Source organism: Narcine bancroftii, chromosome 2 (genome assembly GCF_036971445.1).
Source record: "Narcine bancroftii isolate sNarBan1 chromosome 2, sNarBan1.hap1, whole genome shotgun sequence".
Taxonomy (NCBI): domain Eukaryota; kingdom Metazoa; phylum Chordata; class Chondrichthyes; order Torpediniformes; family Narcinidae; genus Narcine; species Narcine bancroftii.
In genome coordinates, this window is record NC_091470.1 from 340909338 (window position 1) to 340931504 (window position 22167).

The 22167-nt window shown below is 39.7% G+C and overlaps 1 protein-coding gene across 1 annotated transcript in view; it reads left to right on the forward strand.

Moving 5' to 3' along the window:
- Nucleotides 1-22167, forward strand: part of tg (thyroglobulin) — a 344749-nt gene that overhangs the window by 21062 nt on the left and 301520 nt on the right. The window contains exons 6-9 of the mRNA XM_069915700.1: nt 7668-7774; nt 10854-10997; nt 14311-14506; nt 19478-20586. Coding sequence (XP_069771801.1) covers nt 7668-7774; nt 10854-10997; nt 14311-14506; nt 19478-20586 — 1556 coding nt within the window. The remainder of the gene's footprint in view (nt 1-7667; nt 7775-10853; nt 10998-14310; nt 14507-19477; nt 20587-22167) is intronic.

Here is a 22167-nt window from a genome sequence, read left to right on the forward strand (position 1 = left end):
AAAAATGTTCCGGAAGCAAAATGTTCATTGACCAATGATATCAAATGTAGTTGTCTATTCTTAGAAATTGTCATTGCTATGTACTTGTTCCTTGGCACTAACCAGCCCTGACAGAATATTAAAATCAATGCAAATGTTAACAATCTGAAATAAAATCTAAAATTGCTGGAAACACTCAGCAGGTCAAAGAGGATCTCTGAAAAAAGATTTAGAGTGAACGGTTCACCCAAAGACCACCCTCCCCTTCGGAATTGAAAGGAGAGAAAGCAACTTAGTTCTAAATTGCAGAGAGGGTGGGAATGGGTGGATATGAAATGACCCTGATAAGGTAAGGTCAGCGTTAAGCAAATAATGGTGCCAAATGGCTGGTGTGACTGAAAAACCTTGTCTCAGCAGGATGCTACTTCTTCATTGCTCTTCCCATGATATGGTTCACTATTACCTTCTCTAGGGTGGGTAATGAATGCCTGCGATGCCAAGATATGTGTGTGTGTGTGTGTGTGTGTGTGTGTGTGTGTGTGTGTGTGTGTGTGTGTGTGTGTGTGTGTGTGTGTGTGTGTGCGTGTGTGTGTGGGTATATGTATATGACAGAGAAAATGATATAGGCCCTTTGCCCACCTAGTCCATGCCAACTTATCTGTACTAATCCCATTTTTCTCACTTGCTCCATGGCCTTCTACATCTTGGAAATTCAAGCATGCAGCCAAACATTTTTGAGAGCCTCTGCGTCCACCACCTCCTCAGCTATTGCATCCCACTGAGTGAAAAAATGTTTCCTCAGAATCACTCAAACTCTTTCGTTCTTATGTATAAGCTGATTCAGAAAGTAAATTTCTCCTCTACTCTGTCCTTAGGTGGCTCATGCCTTATCCTGAGGCCATGCTAAGTGTATTCATAAAAAAACTTTCTCAACATCTGCCCTGTCAAGCTCTTTCAGAAATGTTGATGCTTCACTGAGATCGCCTCTCAGTTTACTAAATTCTAGAAGGTATCAGCATATTTGATGTAATGTCTCTTCTTGGGGCAGTCCCCTCATTCAAGGAATCAATCTCAATATCCTTCTTAGCTATAAAAACTGAATATGCTCACAAAACTCCGTGGGTGAACTTAATATTGCAACACTGCAATAAGAATCGTTCACTCATAATGATATAAGCATATAAGAAATGGAAGCAGGAATAGGTCATCAGCCCCTTAGGTCTGCCCTACTATTTAAAAAGACTTTACCTCAGTGATGTACCACTAATAATCACAAAAGGCTGATATTGTGAAACTATCAGGCTTTTATTAACTAAAGACAGAAGCTACCTACAACTTCATCAACTGATGGAAGCAAAGAGAAAGGGGAACATGCAAGGGGCTATAGGTAGGATCAATCTCAGGAGGCATGTTCAGCAGCCAATCGTGGCACCACAGTGGTTTACCACATTCACCCTTCCTTTTTAAGAAGAGTCCTGTGGGGTGAGAAGAAAACATTTTACAGATTAAATCTACCGGGGGTCTCCTCTGCCACAGCGAGCGACGTGGCAATGGTTGAAGGGCCACCGTAGCATACTGAGCAGCTTGTGAGGTGGATCTGTCCATTTGTAGGGGGGGCGGGGTGGTAACAAGTAGGGTGGTAGGGAATGTGGAGCTGGTACATCATTGGAAACAACAGTGGCTTGTGGTAGCTAGAGGTTCTGGGACCCCTAAGGTTGAAGTGAGGGGGGGGGGGGGCGTTTCTATTGAAAGTCAATGGTGATAGGGGAGGCCCCCGATGGAGCGAGGACCTAGATCAAGATAGTGTCTTCATGCCCATCGAAAGCAATGTAGGCATGCTGGGGGTTCGTGTGGAAAAGGTGGACCATCTCGACCAGCGGGTTTGTCTTAGATTGCCTGACGTGCTTCCATAGCAGGACTAGTCCTGGGGAGGTGAGCCAGGTGGGCAGTATAGTCCCTGATACAGACTTCCTAGGGAAAACAAACATCCATTCATGAGGAGTGTTGTTTGTGGCCATACATAAAAGTGACCAGACAGAGTGAAATGTGTCTAGGAGGAAACCCCACCATTGGGAGACAGGTAGACCCCATGAGCTCTGTGACATGAGGATGGTCTTCCATACTATAGCATTTGCCTATAAACTTGCCCATTACCCCAAGGATTGTAGCTGGTGGTCCTGCTTGTGGCAAGGAGCCCCTGGCCAGTAGGTATTGCCACAACTCATCACTCATGAATGATGCACCATGGTCACTATGGATGAAGCAAGGGTGCCCAAAAAGAATGAAGAAATTCCAGAGGGCCTTGATAACTGTGGCTGTAGTCATTTCCAGGCAAGGTATGGTGAAGGGGAAACAAGAGTATTCATCAATGATGGTAAGGAAGTAAACATTCTGATTGGAGGAGGGGAGGGGACCCTTGAAATCAATGCTGAGGTGCTTGAAGGGGAGGGTAGCCTTGATCAGATGTGCTTTGTCTGGCCACTAGGTTTGTATTTGGCACAGACCTGACAGTTTTTAATCATAGTCCAGACTTCCTCAATGGAGTATGGTAAATTCCAAGATCTGATAAAATGGAAAAAAAGAGTAACTCCAGTGTGGTAAAGGTCATTGTGGACAGCCTGCAGTCTCTCTAGTTGAACAATAGCACAGGTTCCTTGGGAAAGAACGTCCGGGGGCTCATTAAGTTTGCTAGGCCGGTAGAAATAGTAATGTTATCTAGATATGGGAAGGTGGCCTGTAGATCATAGTTGTCCACCATGCGGTCCATCTCTTGTTGGAAAATGGAGGCCTTGTTTGTGATGCCAAAAGGGACTGGGAGGAAGTGGTAGAGGCGGCCATCCGCCTTGAATGGCGTATACTGGTAATCCTCTGGGAAGATCAGGAGCTGGTGATACGTCGACTTCAGGTCATTCGTGGAGAACACCCAATATTGTGCAATCTGGTTGACCATATCGGAGATGCAAGGAAGGGGGTAAGCATTGAGCTGTGTATACCAGTTGATGGTCTCGCTGTAGTCAATGACCACCCTATTCTTATCCCCGCTCTTTACCATGACCACATGTGCCCTCCAAGGCCTATTACTGGTTTCAATAATACCCTTTCCCATTAAGCACTGAACCTCTTCCTTTAATGAACCCCTTGTCAGCTGCACAGTACTATCTACTCCTGGTGGCCACTGGCTTGCAATCGGGGGTGAGGTTGGTGAATAGTGGGGGGTGGGGGGGGGGAGGGTTGACCTTGAGGGTTGAGAGACCACACATTGCCTGCAGGGTATCGCCTGTAAACTATTCGTTGCAGACAGTGGCGGGAGGGACGACACATCAAGTTGCTGAGTGACTTTCTAAATTTGGCCCTGGAAACCCAGCCCCAGTAGTAAAGGGGCACAGAGTTGTGTCATAGCGAGCAGTCTGAAGTGTTTGTACACTATGCTTCCAGCAGTGAGGGTCACTACATAGGACCACAGGGTGCCTGCCTTGTACGATTTGGATGTGAGTAATAGCCTGTGCTTGGCAGGTCATACTTTATGGGACAGTCGTTTAGCAATATCGGGATGGATAAAGCTGTCTGAACTCCCGGTATTGAATAAACAGTTGATATTGCACCTGTTTACTTGGATGCCCATCATGGACCTGGTGAGTTCATGCAGGGATCCCTGGTTCAGGGTGATGGAACCCAGTATGGATTCATTTTCCAAGTCTGATGGGTGCTCCTGCACCCAAGATGGCTGTCCTTGGCCCCCAAGATTGCCGGTCTTGACCCCCTCGAAGTATCGAATGCCTGGGAAGATGGGGTTTGGCATGCAGACCAAAATGGTGGCACAGGATTTGCTCATGGCATCGTTGGAGTGCAGGGAAGATAGTGCAAATCGTGCTGCTGGAGTCTGCACATGGCGCTGCTTGACCTCATGGATGGTTTGGACTGGCAAACTGGCGAAGCCCCTTTTTCCAGCAGCTGGAGAATACTGCATCCTTGGCAGGGCAGTATTTCTTCAAATGCCAGACTCTGCCTCCAAAAGTAGCACTTGGAGAGATCTCCCGTAATGGCGACCGAGGTCAGATCACTAGAGTAGTGTGATGGTGTAGGGGAAAAGTCACTCATGGGACAGGACGACGCCTCATCCTAGGATAGTGGCCGAGTAGTCATCCCAGTTCTGGAGAGCCACCTCCAGTGTCTCTGTAAGTTCAGCCGCTCTTTGCAAACTGAGAATCTTTTGCTCCAATAGCCATTGCCAAATGCACCTGGAGCCGATCTCTGATGAGGTCCTATGTGTTCTGGGCAGCCAAGACAGCCTTAGAATCACATGCCCTCCACAGGGGTTCAAGGGCCCACAGGTACTCGGCAGTTAACTCACCAGGTCATTTTTTTTGGGTGGCCTGGAGATGCCTGGCATAAACTTCATTAACCTTTTTTGCGATACTGGGCCTTGAGGGTCTCCATACCTGCTGATCAATGGGAACACTTTGGGCCCAGCATGCGAGAGGAGTAGTCTCCAGTCAGTTAACGTCTGTGGTGACGTCATCCACTGCCATCATCAGGAAATATATGAAGCATAGAGTTACAATTCGAATATGTTCGAGGCATCCGGCGACCAGTAGTCGATGTCGAGCTTCTCAGGTTTCAGGTATTGTTCCATTGTTTTTTTTTGTGAAAATTTTAGTTAATAAAATTGATTTACCATCAATAATCACAAAAGGCAGATATTGTGAAACTATCAGGCTTTTATTAATTAAAGACAGGAACTATCTACAACCTCATCAACTGATCGAAGCAAAGAGAAGGGGGAACTTTCAAAAGGCTATGGATAGGATTAGTCTCAGGAGGTGTGTCCAGCCGGCAGCAGCCAATCTTGGCACAACAGCAGTTTACCACTCTCAATGCCACTTTCTTGCCTCAACCCATGAGCGTTTTAATCTAAAAATCTCAACCTCTGTCTTGAACAACTTAATTTGCATTGACGAGGGTAGGGCAATGGATATTGTCTGCATGGACTTCATTAAGGACTTGTCAAAGGCTCTCCCTGATAGGTTATTCCAGAAGATCAGATCACATGTAACCCAAGGTAAGGTGGACCAATTGGATGCTCAATTGCCTTGCTGGTAGAAGTCAGAGGGTGAGAGTGCAGGGTTGTATTTCAGATTGTAGGCCTGTGTGTCGGAGGGACCCATTGTTGCCTGTCATCTATATTAACAACTTGAATGATAATGTAGTAAACATAATTAGTACGCTTTCAGATGACACCAATATTGGTGATGTGGTGGACAATGAAAAAGAATTTGATGAACTAGCAAAGTGGGCCAAGGAATAGCAGGTAGAATTTAAGTCAGACATGTGCGAGGTTCTTTACTTTAGTAGGTTAATCAAAGTTAGGACACATACAGAAATTGCTAATGCCCTAAACTAACTGTGCAGTACATCTAAGGGTGGGGGGCTGGGCATGGAGGGAAATTTTAAAATATTTTTCACGTTTTTTTTATGTGGTTGGCAAAAGAGACATACAGAAGAAACCAACTAAGCTTGGCTGCTTCACAGGGAAAGGGGCCTATAAATTTTGAGGAAGTCCTGAGGGAGCCATAGCTGAGAATAGCTGCCCTAGACAATTGTGGAACAGAGAGACCTAGGGATACAGGTATATGATTCAGTGAAAAGATGGTGAAGATTATGTTATCTGAGAAGGCATTGAGTGCAGGAGCCGGGATGTCAGATTATAATTGTACAAGATAATATTTGAAGTATTGCATCAAATTTGGACTCAAGCTCGAAATGTCGGTTATGTATCTTTGCCTTTGCTACATAAAGGACACTGTTTGACCTGCTGTGTTTCTCCAGCATTTTGTGTTTTTATTCAACCACAGTGTCTACAAAATTTTGTGATTTTCATGTGCCATAGGTGGTCTGTGATTAATAAAGGATTGCTTAAGGTGGTATGTGAGTGGGAAAGGAAGGATGAGAACCATTGCTCTAGACCCAATTGTCACTGAAATATTTTGCTTGAGAAAAATTGTCATTGGCCCATTTCCTTTGGAGTTATGAAACCGTGCACATAACGAGTCAATGAGGTACGATTAAAACAGTGGTTTTCAAACTTTTTCTTTCCACTCACCTACCTCCTTAAGTAATCCCTTACTAATCATGGGCATTTCTTAAGGTGGTAGGTGAGTGGAAAGAAAAAATTTGAACACCACTGGTTTAGAGGGATATAGGCCATAAACAAGCTTTAGATTTACCTTGGTCAACATGGACAAGTTGGGATGAAGGGCCCTGTGCCTGTGCTGCAAAACTCTATCACTATTATTTATTATGGAGTGACCCTTCACAGCCCCCTGGCTCATTCATGTCCAAACAAAGAAGCTTCTCATTGTTGTTCTTCCTGGCTAATCCCTTATTTGAGATTGAGCCTTGGTTTTAGATGCCACATATTGGCCATTCTTCTATTAGTGAATACCAACATGTCCTTTGCCTCACTCATACTTCATACACCTGCAGCCCAAGTACCCCAACGTACTAAAATTCTGTAATGCATCAGCATTGAAAAATAATGTTTTTTAAATTTCTCACAAAAAGCTCACCCTTAAACATATTATATTCCATGTGCCGCCTTCCCATGGACTCCCTTGAACTACCTCCATTCACTAGCAGATCCGTTGCACCCTCCTCACCCCACTTGCCCCTCCAAACTTTACATCATTAACAGAAGAATTAGACTCTATCCTTTAATTTAAGTCATGAAGGTGGATTGTAAATAACCTAAGACCTAGACTGATCTTTGTAGTGCTGGCACCACAAATACATTTGAAAGAACTAAAATTTCATCAGGTTTACCACAGAGATGTAATGGAAATGCTCTTCTTGAATATTTTATTTATAATTTTTCGAACTCCAACAGTGTCAACAATCAATAATAATCCACAATAATAAAAACACAATACATATTCCAATTATTATACAAGCTTCACTGTCAAGTCCAATTCCCGCCCTCCTCCCCTCCCTTTTCCCAAATAATATGAATGGAAATGCTCTTCAAGTCAGACAGTAATTGCTCAGGAGAGGTCACGGAACTTGACAAATTCATTCAGTTTCTGCTGACAGACTTGCTGAGTATTTTCAGGATTTTCTGTTTTGATTTTAAGGTTTCTAGTATTTTAATTTTGTTGCAGCTGCTATTATTCCTTTCCTCCACCAGAGGGAGGTGTATGATTATCTTTTGATCATCTACCTGATTGAAATTGAGAGGTTGTTACCTTGGCATCATGCGACCAGGCTTCCAATCTCTTTCCAGTATTTCATGATTTGATACCCAGCCTACAAACGCAGTGTCGTTGGCAACTTTAGAGATGGAGTGGGAATGGTATTTGGTGATACAGTTGTGGGTGTAGTATAGTAGGGGCCATGGCCATGGAACTGAACCACAGGATGGCTGAAGAGGTTAAAAAAAATGGGAAAAGGGGTTCACTGGGAACATCAGTCACTGCAACCAGTCCAAACATTCGCATTGAGTCAGGAATTGTGCGGGAGTTCCAAATTTGGAGTTTAAAAGAGAATAGACTGACCCTGATTTTCCCAAAGAAGTACATGATGTTCTTTCAAAACTGTTCATATTTTTAAGAAAATGAAGGTCTGAATAGACATTCTTGTGTTTTTAAGAATGTGGAATTTGATTTAAAAAAAATGTTTGTTTTCCATTTGCACAGATTCCCTCGCGCATTCCGCACATTCAATGCCTTCAGGCAAAGTTTTGCTAATGTTTCTAGTTACTGTTTCTGTGCTGACAGACTGGGGCATGAGCTTCAGGGTACAGGTGAGTGAAACGTCCTTACTGATCAGCTTTTAAAATAAGAATGATTAATATTCTCTTCTCTCAAATTGCTGGCTTGTTGTTGACATAGAGCTGTTGCCACATGGCCTTTACTGATGTGCGGGAGAGAACTATTATGTTATCCTTCTTCTTTTGTGGTGAGACAGCAGATTTGAGCTTGAAACTGATTTAATCTGAAGTGCACGTACCCACCCTTTGCATCCCAGGTTCAAAAATAAATGCATGACTTATTTCTTTCCTTGTCCCTCCCATTCATTGAGGGTTTCTTCATAATTATTGTTTTGATTAAATATTGACAAGGGATTAATCTTTTAATTGAAAGCTGGGAGTTAGTAGAGTGAAGAAAATCCACAAGAATTGTAAATATTGTCAAGCATTACAGTTCTGTGTCATCCCTGAACACATAAGCCAAGTAATTAATGTCATCAACCTATATGGTCATTGTAAAACAGCCCATTGACCCATATGGGTTCAGGGCTGCTGTTGTGAAGGTAAATTCCCTATTTAAATCTTAAAGAAAGATAGGGATGGCCCTTCCCTGCTGCACAATGAAGTCGTAGTTGTCCTGGGAGTGCAAAGACATGGTTACAACTCAAGGAAGATTGGAAATTATTCTGGCAATTCTCCAATAGAGGTCACAAATGAGGAATTATGTCAATTGATCCTTGTCCGATAATCTTCCAGGATGATTCCCATCAGGAAGTCCTCAGATGCATGATGTAAAATAATCTAGAAATTATTATTATTGTGTTTCAAAGCACAATGTGCGAGAAGAACTTAATGGGTCAAGCAGCATCAGTGGAAGGAAGAGAGAATAGTCAACTTGGCAGACTGGAACCTGTCATCAGGACCTGATGTTGTTCGACCTGCTAAGTTCCTCCAGTACATTGTGTGTTGCTGCAGATTCCAGCATCTGCCTTCTCTTGTGTCTCCATTATTACGATTCTCTCTGCCCAAATGAATTGGAAGAGATTGCAGAGATCTGGAAGGGTGAGGGTTGAAAATAAGGATGAGAAATTTTAAATGGAGCTATTGTCAATCAAGGCCAGCAAGCACAAATGTGGTTTAGGAAAAGGCAAGCATTTCACTGACCATATCTAGGTCGCAATGAAGCAGTAACCTTCATTGTAAATCCTCATCCATGGTTACTTAGTGTACTGGAACAGTGGAAGAAATTTCGGTGGTGGTGAATGAGGTGGAGCCAAGTTGGATAATGTTATGGAGGTACAAATCGGGGTCCTTGTGATATGGAAGTGGAATAACATGAGCAGTTAAAATAAAGAACATTAAAGCACAGAATGGTCCCTTCAGGCCTTGATGTTGTGCTGACCTATATAAACCTAAACCACATCAATCTAACCTTTCCCTCCCTCATTGCCCTCCAATTTTCTTACATACATCTGCCTATTTGAATGTCCCTAATGTATCACCCTCTACCATCACCCCCAGCAATGCATTCCAGGCACCCATCACTCTATATGTAAAAACGCCACCTCTGACATCTCCCTTAAACTTTCTTCCACTCACCTTAATGTCCTTTGGTATTGGCCATTGCCGCCCCAGATAAAAGATGCTGGCTGTCCACCCTATTTGTGCCTCTCATAATCTTATATACCAGGTAAATCTCTTCTGCATCTTCTTTCTATAATGAAGTGACCAGAATAGAATACAGTACATGTAGTGGTCTCACCAGAGTTTTACAGAGCTGCAACATTACCTGATGGCTCGTAAACATTCCCCCTGACTAGTGAAGACCGCCCACTTAACATACACCTTCTTAACTAACCTTGCAGTTGTAAAAAAGAAAACCAGCAATAGGAATACAAAACTGAGTTAAAAGTCAAATAGATTTGCATAGTTATTTCTAAGGCAGTAGAATTAAAAAGAATTGGTTTCTTCAGTGAAGACTACACTCTTCTTTAGTCAGACTGGTTAAGATGAGCTTCTTACCATCACGTGATATTGTTGAAGATAACACAGCTACTAGTCTAGATAATTTCAAAATGGAACTTGACCAGTGGGAGGAAGAAAGATGTAAAAAGACATGCTGAAAAAAATTGAGATCTGGTATCCAGATTGGGAGTGATTTGCAGGGACCATAAACACTGCACAAACTAGGTTGACTTGAATGTGGGCTGTGCATTCCACATAATTGAAGTGAACAAGAAAGGAACTTGAGGTCAAAAAGACAGTCCCTTTTTTCAGAAATGATTCCACATCAAATCTCTCCAGCACTTCTCCAGATGCATGTTGAATTGTTTTCCAAAAATGTTTCAGTCATGCAAGTGTTACCGAGAGGAACCATTTGAGAAGTCCCTTTCTTCACCAATTTTATTCGAAGATTTGCAATAAAACGACCTAAGATGCAAAATTCCATATGATTATTATTACCATAAATATAGTTACAAGTAACATATCCATATTTAAGGTACCATATCATAGATGATCTTTCTCTTGACCAGCGTACAGATGTTAACTTACCAATTCCTGAGCATTACAATTTATTCTAGTTATTTTTTTTATTGTGGTTCATCAGTAACTGTTCCTGTTGTCTGCATTCACGAGACAAGTAGACATGCTATCCTCCATCTATTTATTTGAAAATCATCCATACTGCTATAAAGACAATATCAATGCTGTATAGAAGACCTCGTTGTCCTGATAATGCAACTCAGCCCCAAGGTTAGCCCACTTTTCCTCCATCAGTTACAGTTCTGGATGATTGTTGACTCCATTTCTCTTCTCACAGATGTGGTCTGATCTGCTGACTATTTCCATCACTTCCTGTTTTTTGATTTGCAGATCTGAAAGGTTTTTAAAATTGATTTTAATAAAGACCGCAGGCAGTTCTTTATCTCTAAACCTAATAGCTAAAACTAAAGGTTGCTCTGATTTTTAAAATTTCAATTCCACAAACTAAATGTGACCTAGTTAATGGGCAGTGATACTTAGTTACATGAGTGCTTCAGTCCAGTTGAGTGCCTGATACGCAGACACTCTAGTACATTGAATACGTTGAAATCTAACTGCCAACCTTGATGACTGCTCCTTTCATTTGCAGGTCTGGAGTTACTTTTAGATGAAATCTATGACAGTATCTTCACTGGGCCACAGGTTGGACACACATTTACAGAGACTAGGATTTATCGAATCCTGAGAAGGCGATTTCTTGCCGTGCAATTGCTGATTACTGGCAGGTTTAGATGTGAGTCCTCATGGTAAAAAGATATATTGGATTGGCCTTGGAGTGGATTAAATGAGCTTTGATCAATTCAGTCCATTCTCTATCAGACATAGACATGATGAAATGCCACAACTTACATCAAGTTTGGAGCTGCTGTTATGCTTACTGATCTTTGCTCTACCAGTGAAAAATTAATCCATGTAATCTCTAATCATGTCATCGAGTCAACATGTTTCATGCACTGAAATGGAGCCTTTGGATCAACTTGTCTATGGCAACCAGGTTGTCCACCCAAGCTACTCCCACTTCCCTGCATTTGGCCAATATTCTGATGAACCTTTCCTATCCATGTCTAAATGACTCTTAAATGTTGTCATTGTACCTGCCACTGCCATTTCCTCTGGTTGTTTCTTCAATATGCTTATCATTCTCTGTGTGAAACTTGTGCCCCCCCTGCCCTCCCCCCACAGGTCTCTTTTAAATCTTATCCTTCTCACCTTGCATTCTAATTTTAGATTTCACAACCCTGGGAAAAAGACTGATCATTTACCTTATCAATGTCCCTCATGTTTTTATAAATCTTTATAATTCTCCTATACACCAAGGAGAAAAGTCCCAGCCTATCCAAGCCTCCCATTTTAACTCAGAATACCACTCATGATAATATTTTCATGAATCTTTTCTCCACTCCTTCAAGTTTAATGACCTTTCCTATAGATGGGTGGCTAGAATTATGCACAATATTCCAACTGCCATCTCACCAAAATCTTGTACAATAGTAATGTGACGTCCCCAGTCAGTTTTCTGAGTGATGAAGACCTTTCAAGCTGTTTCACTTAAATGCTTCATGGAACCATGTACATGTACCCGAAATTCTTTCTGTTCTACAACACTCACCGAGGCTTTACAATTCACTATGTAAGTCTCATCCTGTTTCAACCTACCAAAATGCAACCCCTCGCATTTGTTTGAGTTGTTCCATCTGTCATTCCTTCACATGCTTTCACAGTTAATCTAGATCAGTGGTTTTCAAATTGACCCCCCTAAACTCACATCCCACCCTATACCATAAGTGTTCTGTGATTAGTAAGGGATTGCTTAAGGTGAGATGTGAGTGGGAAGGGAAGGTTGAGAATCTCTGCTCTAGACCCAATTGTTACTGAAATATTTTGCTTGAGAAAAATTGTCTTCAACCCATCTCCTTTGGAATTATGAAACCGTGCACATGACGAGTCAATTAGGTAAGATTAAAACAGTGATTTCAAACTTTTTCTTTCCACTCACATACCACCTTAAGCAATCCTTTAATAATCACATAGGGATTGCATTAGATGGAATGTGAGTTTAGGGGAACAGTTTGAAAACCACTGATCTAGATGCTTTTGTAATCTTAAAGAAATTTCCTCCGTGTTCACTATACTGCTGTCTTTTTAATATGATTTTTGTTCCAATCTTCTGAAGGTTTACTCTGTCCTTTCCCTGTCCAGGAACCTCTTAATTCTGAAGTCATTCATTAAAGTTGTTATTTATTCAAGGATTGGGTAAACAAAGCACATCTGTTTTTCTTATCAGGGAGAGAATTCTTTTGATACGACCAGGTTGATTCCAGAGATGACTGGGTTAGCTCATAAGGAGAGGTTAAGTCACCTGGGACTCTACTGGCTGCAGTTTAGAAGAATGAAAAGGGATCTTGTAGAAACATGTCAAATTATGAAAGAAATAGGTAAGATAGCAGGAAGATTTTTCCACTGTAGGGGAGATTAACACTTGGGGACAACAGCCTCAAGATTCAGGGAAGTAGATTTAAGACAAAAATGTGGAGGAACTGCTTCTCCCAGAGCTAGTGAATCTATGGAATCTCTACCCAAGGGAAAATAATAGAGATTGCCTTAATAAATATATTTAAGACAAGATAGATGCATGGAAATTAAGGGTTATGGGGAGAAGATGAATAAAAGGAGTTGAGTGCATGGCCAGATCAGCCATGACATGATCTTGTTGAATGGTGAAGCAAGCTTGATAGGCAAGATGGCCTGCGTTTGTTTCTCTTTGTTAAGGCTGCCTATTTGTGCTCTTGAAATTCAGCCAACTTCTCCTTTCACAGGATGTCAGGCAATGCCAAACATCGTATCCTCTTGTTCAATGGTCAGTGCTGGCTCACAGAGCCGTGTTGACATAGTATTACTTTCCAACTTTGATACCAACATTCACACGCACATGCACACAAGCACACATGATCACTCTCTTTCTTCCATTCCAATGGAATTGCTGCTCATGCCCTTTCCAGGAAGAGAGATTTCACAAAGCAGTGTAGATGAGTTGCTCTAGTAAATCTGGGTATCATATGTAATATATAATTCAATTGTAGGACAGTTATGAAGAAATGAATGGTTATTAAGTCCTTTGGCTTTCAAATTAGTTTGTTCTGGGTATATGTTAGGTGGTCAGACCAAGTGGCATTGACATTAAATTGAAACTTCTAATTTTTAGAGAGCCAGATATGTCAGCAATAGTTTTCAGTGTTGAACTGGACGATGAGAACTCTGTAAGGGTGCTTAATGGGGAAACAGGCACTAATTCCATAGTTTTAAACACAAAGGCCTTGATCCTGTTGAAAGGCATGTACAAAGTAGATGTAGAAAGGTTGTTTCCCATAGTGGGAGAGTCTGGGACAAGAGGGCATAACTTCAGGATTGAAGGGCATTCTCTTAGAACAGAGATACAGAGGAACTTCTTAAACCAAAGGGTGGTAAATCTCTGTAATTTGGCACCACAGGCAGTTGTGGATATCATGTCATTGGGTGTATTTAAGGCAGACATTGATAGGTTCTTGATTAGCCAGGGCATCAAAGATTATAGGGAGAATGCCAGGCATTGGGGCTGAGTGGAAAAATGGACTAGCTCATGATTGAATGGTGGGGCAGGCTCAATGGGCTGAAGAGCCTATTTCTCCACCTATGTCTTGTGGCCTTCTCTTATGGTCTTATAATTTTATATACATCAATCAGTTTATCCCTCAGCCTCCAAGGCTCCTGATAAAACAATCCAAGCTTGTCCAACCTCTCCTTATAGTTAATACTCTCTAATTCAGGCAGATTCATGGTGAACCTTGTCTACACCCTTTCCAAAGCCTCCACATCCTTCCTGCAATGCAGCAACCAGAAATCCACATCATATTCCAAATATGGCCTCACCAAAGTTCTATACAGCTAAAGAACATGTACCTCAATGCTTCAATGCCTCAACCGAGAAAGACAATTTGAGGCATCAAGATGGAAACTTGTAATAATACTTGAATTTAACTTCAGATATGGGGTTTAACCCTTTGTTACAGGCCCAACAAGATGTGAGATTGAGAGGTTTACAGCTTCTTCATTTGGCGATGTTTTCACTCCATCCTGTGATGACAATGGGAACTACTTGCCCATCCAGTGTCAGCAAGGGGGTCAGTGCTGGTGCACAGATTCCAATGGAAAGGAACTTCTTGGAACAAGGCAGCAGGGTAGAAAACCTAACTGTGGTGAGTATCTGCTGCTATTTTTAATTCACTCTTATGACTGAGTCCACTGGAGTTCCACTACTTACTGAGCAGTGAGACCAGATGCATTTTGTATCTGGCCTTGCAGCTGTATGCCAGTTACAGCTGGTACAACTGCCATGGACTAATTCAATTCTCATCTGTGGTTCACTAATAAACTTCCCTCTGAGTCAAAATAGTTCAAGAGCCGCACAAGAGACTTTGAAAATAGTTGAAAACCATTTCAGTTTTTCTTTTCCGCGCCACCTATTTCTTTATGTACCTTGTCAACATGTCTCATTTCCTAGAAAAGTTTCACTTTGCAGAGGTTCATCTTTTCCTCCATGACAGCTCTTCAATAATGACACATTGTCCTTGTTCCAATCTAATGAACACAAATCTCATATAAAGGAGAAAATAATCCCTCAAGCCTCAAAACCTCCACAACATGTATTCACATTAAAGAAGGCAGCAGGTTTAAATTATAGTGTAAATTAGAACTTTAATCTTGCAATTTAAATAAGGAAAACCTGCTTCATGCAGTTAAAAGATCCTATCTCCACCCTTACTACTTTCCATAGGGACCACTCCCTCAAAGACTCTTTCGTTCACTCATTCCTTCTCACCAATCACTCCCTTGGAACCTACCCTGAGACCACAAAAAATGCTAAAATTGCACTTCACTTCCTCCCAAACCACTTTTTGGGGCCCCAAACAGTCTTTCCAAGAGAAGCAAGACTTCACCTATGAATCTGTAGGGATCATTTACTGCATCCGGTGCTCTCGATTATCAGGGAGACTGGGCGCAGATGGGTAGATCGTTTCGTTGAGTATCTTCCCTCTGTCCACTGCAGTAGCAAGTTTAAGCTCAAGTTTCTTTGTCATCTGATTGTACCAGTAAAACCAATGGCTTCCCAGTTGCCAGTCACTTCACTTCCACACCCCACTGCCACACTCACATGTCTGTCCATTGCCTCAGTACTGCCAGGTTGAAGTCATCCACAAATTGGAGGAACAACAGCTTATATTCCATCTCAACAATTTTTTTTTTGAAAATTTTATTTACATAATTTCAAATGAGCTTGCATTGTTATTACACAATAGATATTAAATAATTTTCAATTTATCCCCATACTTCCCACCTTCTCTAACCTTTACAGTTAGAAAAAGATAGAAAAAAAGAAAGAACACATTGATAGTAATACTTGTAATTACGTTAATAAAACCATATATATCTCTCTCTCAATCTATCAATCTATCAATCTATCTATCTATCTATCTATCTATTTATTTATTTATTGATGTTCCAAATACCATATTTTCAAGGGGGAGTTTGATTAGAAGGTCTGGATTAATCTATATCCATAAATCTCATATAAGGCTCCCAAATATGACAAAAGCTGTAATATTCATCTCTCATATTATGAGTATTTTTTTCTAATGGGAGACAATGTTTTATTTTATAAAGCCATTCTTCTATTTTTACATTACTTTCCATTTTCCATGTTATATCTACACTTTTTCTCGCTACTGCTATTGCTAAACTCAAAAATCTTTTTTCCTTTTGTCTAACTCCAACTTAATATCTTTATCATATATATTACCCAACAAAAAGATTCTTAGATCTATTTTAATCTTTACTTTTAATATCTTCTCTAACACAGCACATAATTCTTTCCAAAATTCTTTGACCTTTTTACACAGCCATATTGAATCCAAGAAATTACCAACCTCTTTTTTACATCTAAATCATTGAGTAGAGAAATTTGGGTTCATTTTATTCAATTTATATGGTGTATAGTACATTTGATGTAAAAAATTATATTGAACCATTTGAAACCTGATATTAATTGTATTAGTTACATTGTCTCTATGTAGTTTCATCCATATTTCCTCTTGAATTTGTATATTAAAGTCCTGTTCCCATTTCAATTTAGTTTTATACAGATCTTTCTTTTTCCATTGTTTCTTGTAGTTTATTATACATGGTAGTTATGAACCTTCTAGTAATAAAGGTATCTGTTATAATATATGCAAATTGACTCTGCTCCAGGAGTCAGATGTGCAAATGTTGTATTTTGTGGTAACCCATATTTCTCCTTTAATAGATCAAATGTCATAAAATTGTACCTCTAAAACAATCTCAAATTTTCTGTGTACTTTTTTTCATACCAAATACCAAATAAAGAATTATTCATTGTAAATGGAAGAAGTTGATTTTGTCTTAAAGTTAATTGAGCCAACTGACAATTTCTTATACCTCTTTCTACATTTTTCCCGTTCCATATTCAAAACAAATGTTTTAAAAATTGTATTTCTTTCCTACCTTTAAAAATTTCATAATTCCATTGATATTTGCTCTGGACTTTCTTCACCTAGATTATTCATCTCAATGTATACCTTTTCCCCTCTTTGATACCAGGAGGACAAAAATCCCAATTGACCTGCCTTAGGGTAATTTTTTAAATTTAGTTGTCTCAAACCTCCTTGATCTTTTTTCCATGTTAACTTTTCCATACTTATCCTTGGTGATTTTCCTCTCCATAGAACTCTCTAATACTCTTATTTAATCATCTAAAAAAACATTTCAGGCACCTGAATTGGTATTGTTTGAAATAAGCATTGAATTCTATGAAAAATATTCATTTTGACAAAATTCACACACCCTATTAATGTTATTGGTAATTCCTTCCATCTTTTTAAAAGTGGTAAATAGTTCAATTTATACAAATTATTCAATTGTTTACTTAACATTATCCCCAAATATTTCCCACAGCATTTTACCATTTAAATTTTACTCTTTTTACATTGTGTATAGTTTGTATTAACCATCTGCATCGTTTCACTTTTATCCACATTAACCTTGTATCCTGATACTAATCCATATCCATATTTTACTTAATTTATTCAATGAGATTTCTGGTTTAGCCAAATATACTATAACATCATTTGCAGAAAGACTAATTTTATGATCTTTGTCTCCTATCTCAAAATCAATAATTTCCTCATCTTTTTGAATCACTTCAGCTAATAGTTCTATTGCCCATACAAATAGGAATGGTGAGAGTGGGAAACCCTTCCTAGAAGACCTTTCTAAGCTAATTAAACTTGACATTTGACCATTTACCACTACCTTCACCTTTGGTTCATTGTACAATTCATTTATCCCTTTAATAAATATCTCAGGGAATCCAAACTTGTATATCACCTTGAATAAAAAAATCACATTCTAATCTATCAAACACTTTTTCTGCATCTAAATTAACTGCTACCGTTTTTGAGCTATGTTTATCAAACTTAAAAATCTCACTATATTAATAAACCCCATCTAATCCATATTAATTAATTTTGGAAGTATTGTAACCCATTGATTGGCCCAGAATTTTGATACAATTTTATAATCTACGTTTAAAAAAGATATTGGTGTATATGAAACTGCTTGTAATGGATCTTTCCCTTTTTTTGGTATTACTGTTATCAATGCCATCTTAAAAGATGCTGGTACATCATTTACATCTCTCATTTGATCTAATATCTCTTTAAAAATTGATACCAACAATTCTTTAAATTCCTTATAAAATTCCACTGGGAAACCATCTTCTCCTGGCACTTTATTATTTTGCAATGTTTTCAAAGCATCATATATCTCATCTTTTGCAAAATAATTAGATAATTCTTTATTCTCTTCTTCACACAAATTTGTTAATTGGATTTGTTGCAAATATTGCTCAATTTTACTTTCATCTTGTTTTAACTCAGACATCATTTCTCATAAAACTCTCTAAAATGTTCATTTATTTACTTTGATTTATAAACCATCTGACCATTCTTATCTTTCATTGCTATTATAGTCCTAGATAAGTGTTCTTTCTTTAACTGCCATGCCAACATCTTATGAGCTTTGATAGTGTTCAACCAGACAGCATCAATATCAAATTTCCATTAACCCCCTCCCTCAGTATCTCTCTTCCCTTATTCTTATGCCTCACTTCCTCCAGCTTCCCACCCCTTTCCTTCTCCAATCAGAGAACTATCTTTCTTAGTCCCCTGCTTTCTCCCCTTTTCAGCTGCTTTCTCTTCTACCTTCCCACCTGTATCCACCTGTTAGCCTGTGTTCCTTCCCCTTCCCTCATTCTATCACCTTTTTATTCAGGAATCTGCCTGATTTTCAGCACTCAGGCCTTAAACATAGGCTGCCTTTTACTGCTCATAGATGCTGCGAGACTTGCTGAGTTTTTCCAGCACTTTTCTGTGCTGCATGAGATCCCAGAATCTCGTTTACATCCTATGTCTTAAGTATTAATAGTCCATGACAGGTATGTCAGTTGACACAAAGAGTGGGTGCATAACTTTGTAAATTGTCAAAAAAACATTTTTTAAATGTTTCATGCTTCAACTTGTTCTTCACACCCCACTCTCTAACATGATGGTGTAACATTGTCAAAGATCCTTCTGCCACTAGGGCATTGAGGCTCAGACTGGCCAGATGACATTGGCATTTCTGGGAGAGGAAAACTGTTAATTGTGGAGCAGAGGTGAGATCTGGTATCAAGTTCTGTGGCAATATATTTCTATATGTGAACAAGTGCAAAATTATAATTGATTGGTTTGATGTGTGTGTTGCAGCAATTGCAGCTAAAATTTGCCAAAATTGTTTTATTGGTTAGTTTGGATTAGGAAATGATTGGTGGGATATGCTAGAATTAAGCCAGTCAAAATCAAAATCAGGATCCCTCTATTTAGAATTATCTTCTTCGATAGGCTATGGAGGTGGTTCAACTAGAGTTTACATAAGTTTAGGTAAGATGGATTTACCATATAAGTACACGTAAGGCTATTAAAGGATATGAAGTGGGTAATTGGAGTTGAGAGGCCTGATCTAGCAGAATGTAATGGAATCATGAGGCAAGTTGCATAGCCTATTTCAGTTGCTAATGTTATATTTCTCTTATTAATCTCTTTATATTTCAGGGAATCCTGAAAGTGACTGTGAATCTGAAAGGAAACGTATGTTGTCAAGGCTTTTTTATGGACCAGTTGGTCATTTCAGTCAAAACAATATTTTTACTGTGCCTGCATCTCTACCACAAGTGCTAGAAAAAATTGGCAAGTCTCTCAACCACTGCAACCCAGATCTGAAGGAGTTGCTAATAAAATCTCAATCACTGGCTTCCATCCTCCAAGGTGCAGAATTCAATACTGGCCATGTTGATCTAGAAGTGATACTGAGTGAATTTGTTCAAGAAATGTTTCTATCTAAAGAGAATGCACTCACTGCTCTTCAGTTTTATGCAACCTCCAAATTCTTTGTTGAAAATCTGTTTGGAGGCAAATTTTTGAAAAATGTGGGACTATTCAATTTCACAAGAGGTCTTGGGAGCATGGGAACTTTTAATTTCAGTCAGTTCTTCCAGAAGATTGGCTTAACAGGAATGTACAGTGGAGGAAACTTTGTGGAACTTGCCAAATTGTTTTCACCCATTGAAGACTCTTACTTCTCAAAAGGAATACCAGAATTCTCCAGGGACACTTTCAACTTGAATCAAACAATAGTGGACAACTTTGGACGAGCAGTTAATTTACAAGTGAACCAGAACACTATAAAGCTTATCACATCACTTTTTGAGCAACGTGATGTCCTCAGAACATTGCACGAAATTATCAGTTTTTTTGATACAAATGATGGCAGCTTAGCCGAAATCATCCGGTTAGTTTTGAGAAGTGCCAGGATAGGCATCTGTGACCGTCAAACCACAGAACTGTTTGTTCCGAGGTGCACTAGAGATGGGCAGTATGAGAAAGTCCAATGTCAAGGGTCTGACTGCTGGTGTGTGGACAGTCAAAGATTGGAGGTTCCAAACACAAGAATTCAAGGTCTACGGCCAAAATGTCCCACCATGTGTGAGCAACAACAGAAAAGTTCCATACTCTTGAAAGGACAGCAGCCTGCTGGATCCGATGTCTTTGTTCCTTCATGTGCAGCAGATGGTAGTTTCCAGCCAATCCAATGCGATGGGATGAATTGCTTCTGTGTGGATTTGCAGGGTAGAAAGATACCTGGAATAGGAGATACATTTGGAGGAGGCATCAAGTGTAAGTTCTGTTCCTTTTATGGCTTTTCTATAATTTGTCTCTGTACTGAGTTCACATTCAATTTAAGTGGTTACCTTTGAGATGGGTTCAGGACTATGGAGTTGACATGTTGGTCTTTTGTTAGAATATGCCCTTACTAAAGGTGAAGCAATATTCACTTTCAGATTCTGTAGTTTAATGTGAAATTAATAAATTGAAAATCACATTAGTTTTACAATGAACATACGATTAACTTAAAATAAAAATGACACATACCATGCCATGGAACCATAGAACACTGCAGCACAGTACCAGGCCCTTCAGTCCATCTAGTTCATGCCAAACTATTTATTCCACCTGGTCCCATTGAACTGCATCCAGTCCATAGTCCTCCATTCTGCTCCCATCCATGAACCTATCCAATTTTCTCTTAAATGTTTAAATTGAACTTGCATTCACCACTTCTGCTGTCAGCTCATTCCACACTCTCACCACCTTCTGAGTGAAGAAGTTCCTCCTAATATTCCCCTTAAACATTTTACCTTTCACCCTTAGCTCATATCATTTGGATCTTCTCTCACCCAACTTCAGGGGAAAAAACTTGTTTGCATTTACCCTATCAATCCCCTCATTATACTTAGAAACAGGAATAAAAACATAGCATTTAACTCAAACATATTGTTAATTACAACTCACCTTCTTGATAGGTTCCATCATCTCCTTTTCTGATAGTCATATTCAATTAGACACATTCATCTGCTTAATTTATTGTTCAATCTTGAGCATATCCATTCTGTTTTGGGATATAGAAGCATAGAACAGTAGAATACAGGAACAGGCCCATCATATCTAGGCTGACCATGATACCAAATTAAACTAATCTATCTGCCTGTGTATGATCTGAATCTCTCTCCTTCCCACCTAAATGCCTCTTTGCTATCATTTCCACTTCCACTGGCAGCACATTCCAGGCCCCTAACACTCTGAGTGTATAAAACTTCACTTGTAAATCTCTTTTAAACTTTCCACCTCTCACCTTAAAGCCATGCCATCTGGTATTGACATTTCTACCCTGGGAAAAAGTGTTTGACTGTTTACCCTATCTCTACCTCTCATCATTTTATATACCTCTAACTGGTTTTCTTAAAGGTTTAAATAGTTGCAAGCATGCCACATGGCTTCTTTATCATCGTATCCACTTGTGTTGCCATTTTCTAGCTCTGGACTTGCACCCCAAAACCTCTCAGTACAGCAATGCTCCCAAGTCTCCTGCCATTCATTTCATACCTCTTCCACTGGACCTTCCAAAGTGAACACCTCATACTTCCACAGATTTGGAACATGGATTAACTTCCACCTGCCATTTCCTCTACCCTTATTTCCAACTGATATGTATTCTGGTGCATCATTTGACAACTTTCCTTTCAATTCACAATTTTTGAGTCATCTGCAAAGTAAAGCAGACATGGTGATGATGCAATTTCTAGGTTGATTCGATCAAAAGACTGGTAATGAATCAAGAATATGGGCATTGGAGAGAAGACTGTAATGTATTCAATAAATCTAGAACCATTGGTGCTGATCTCATTTCCTACAACATGT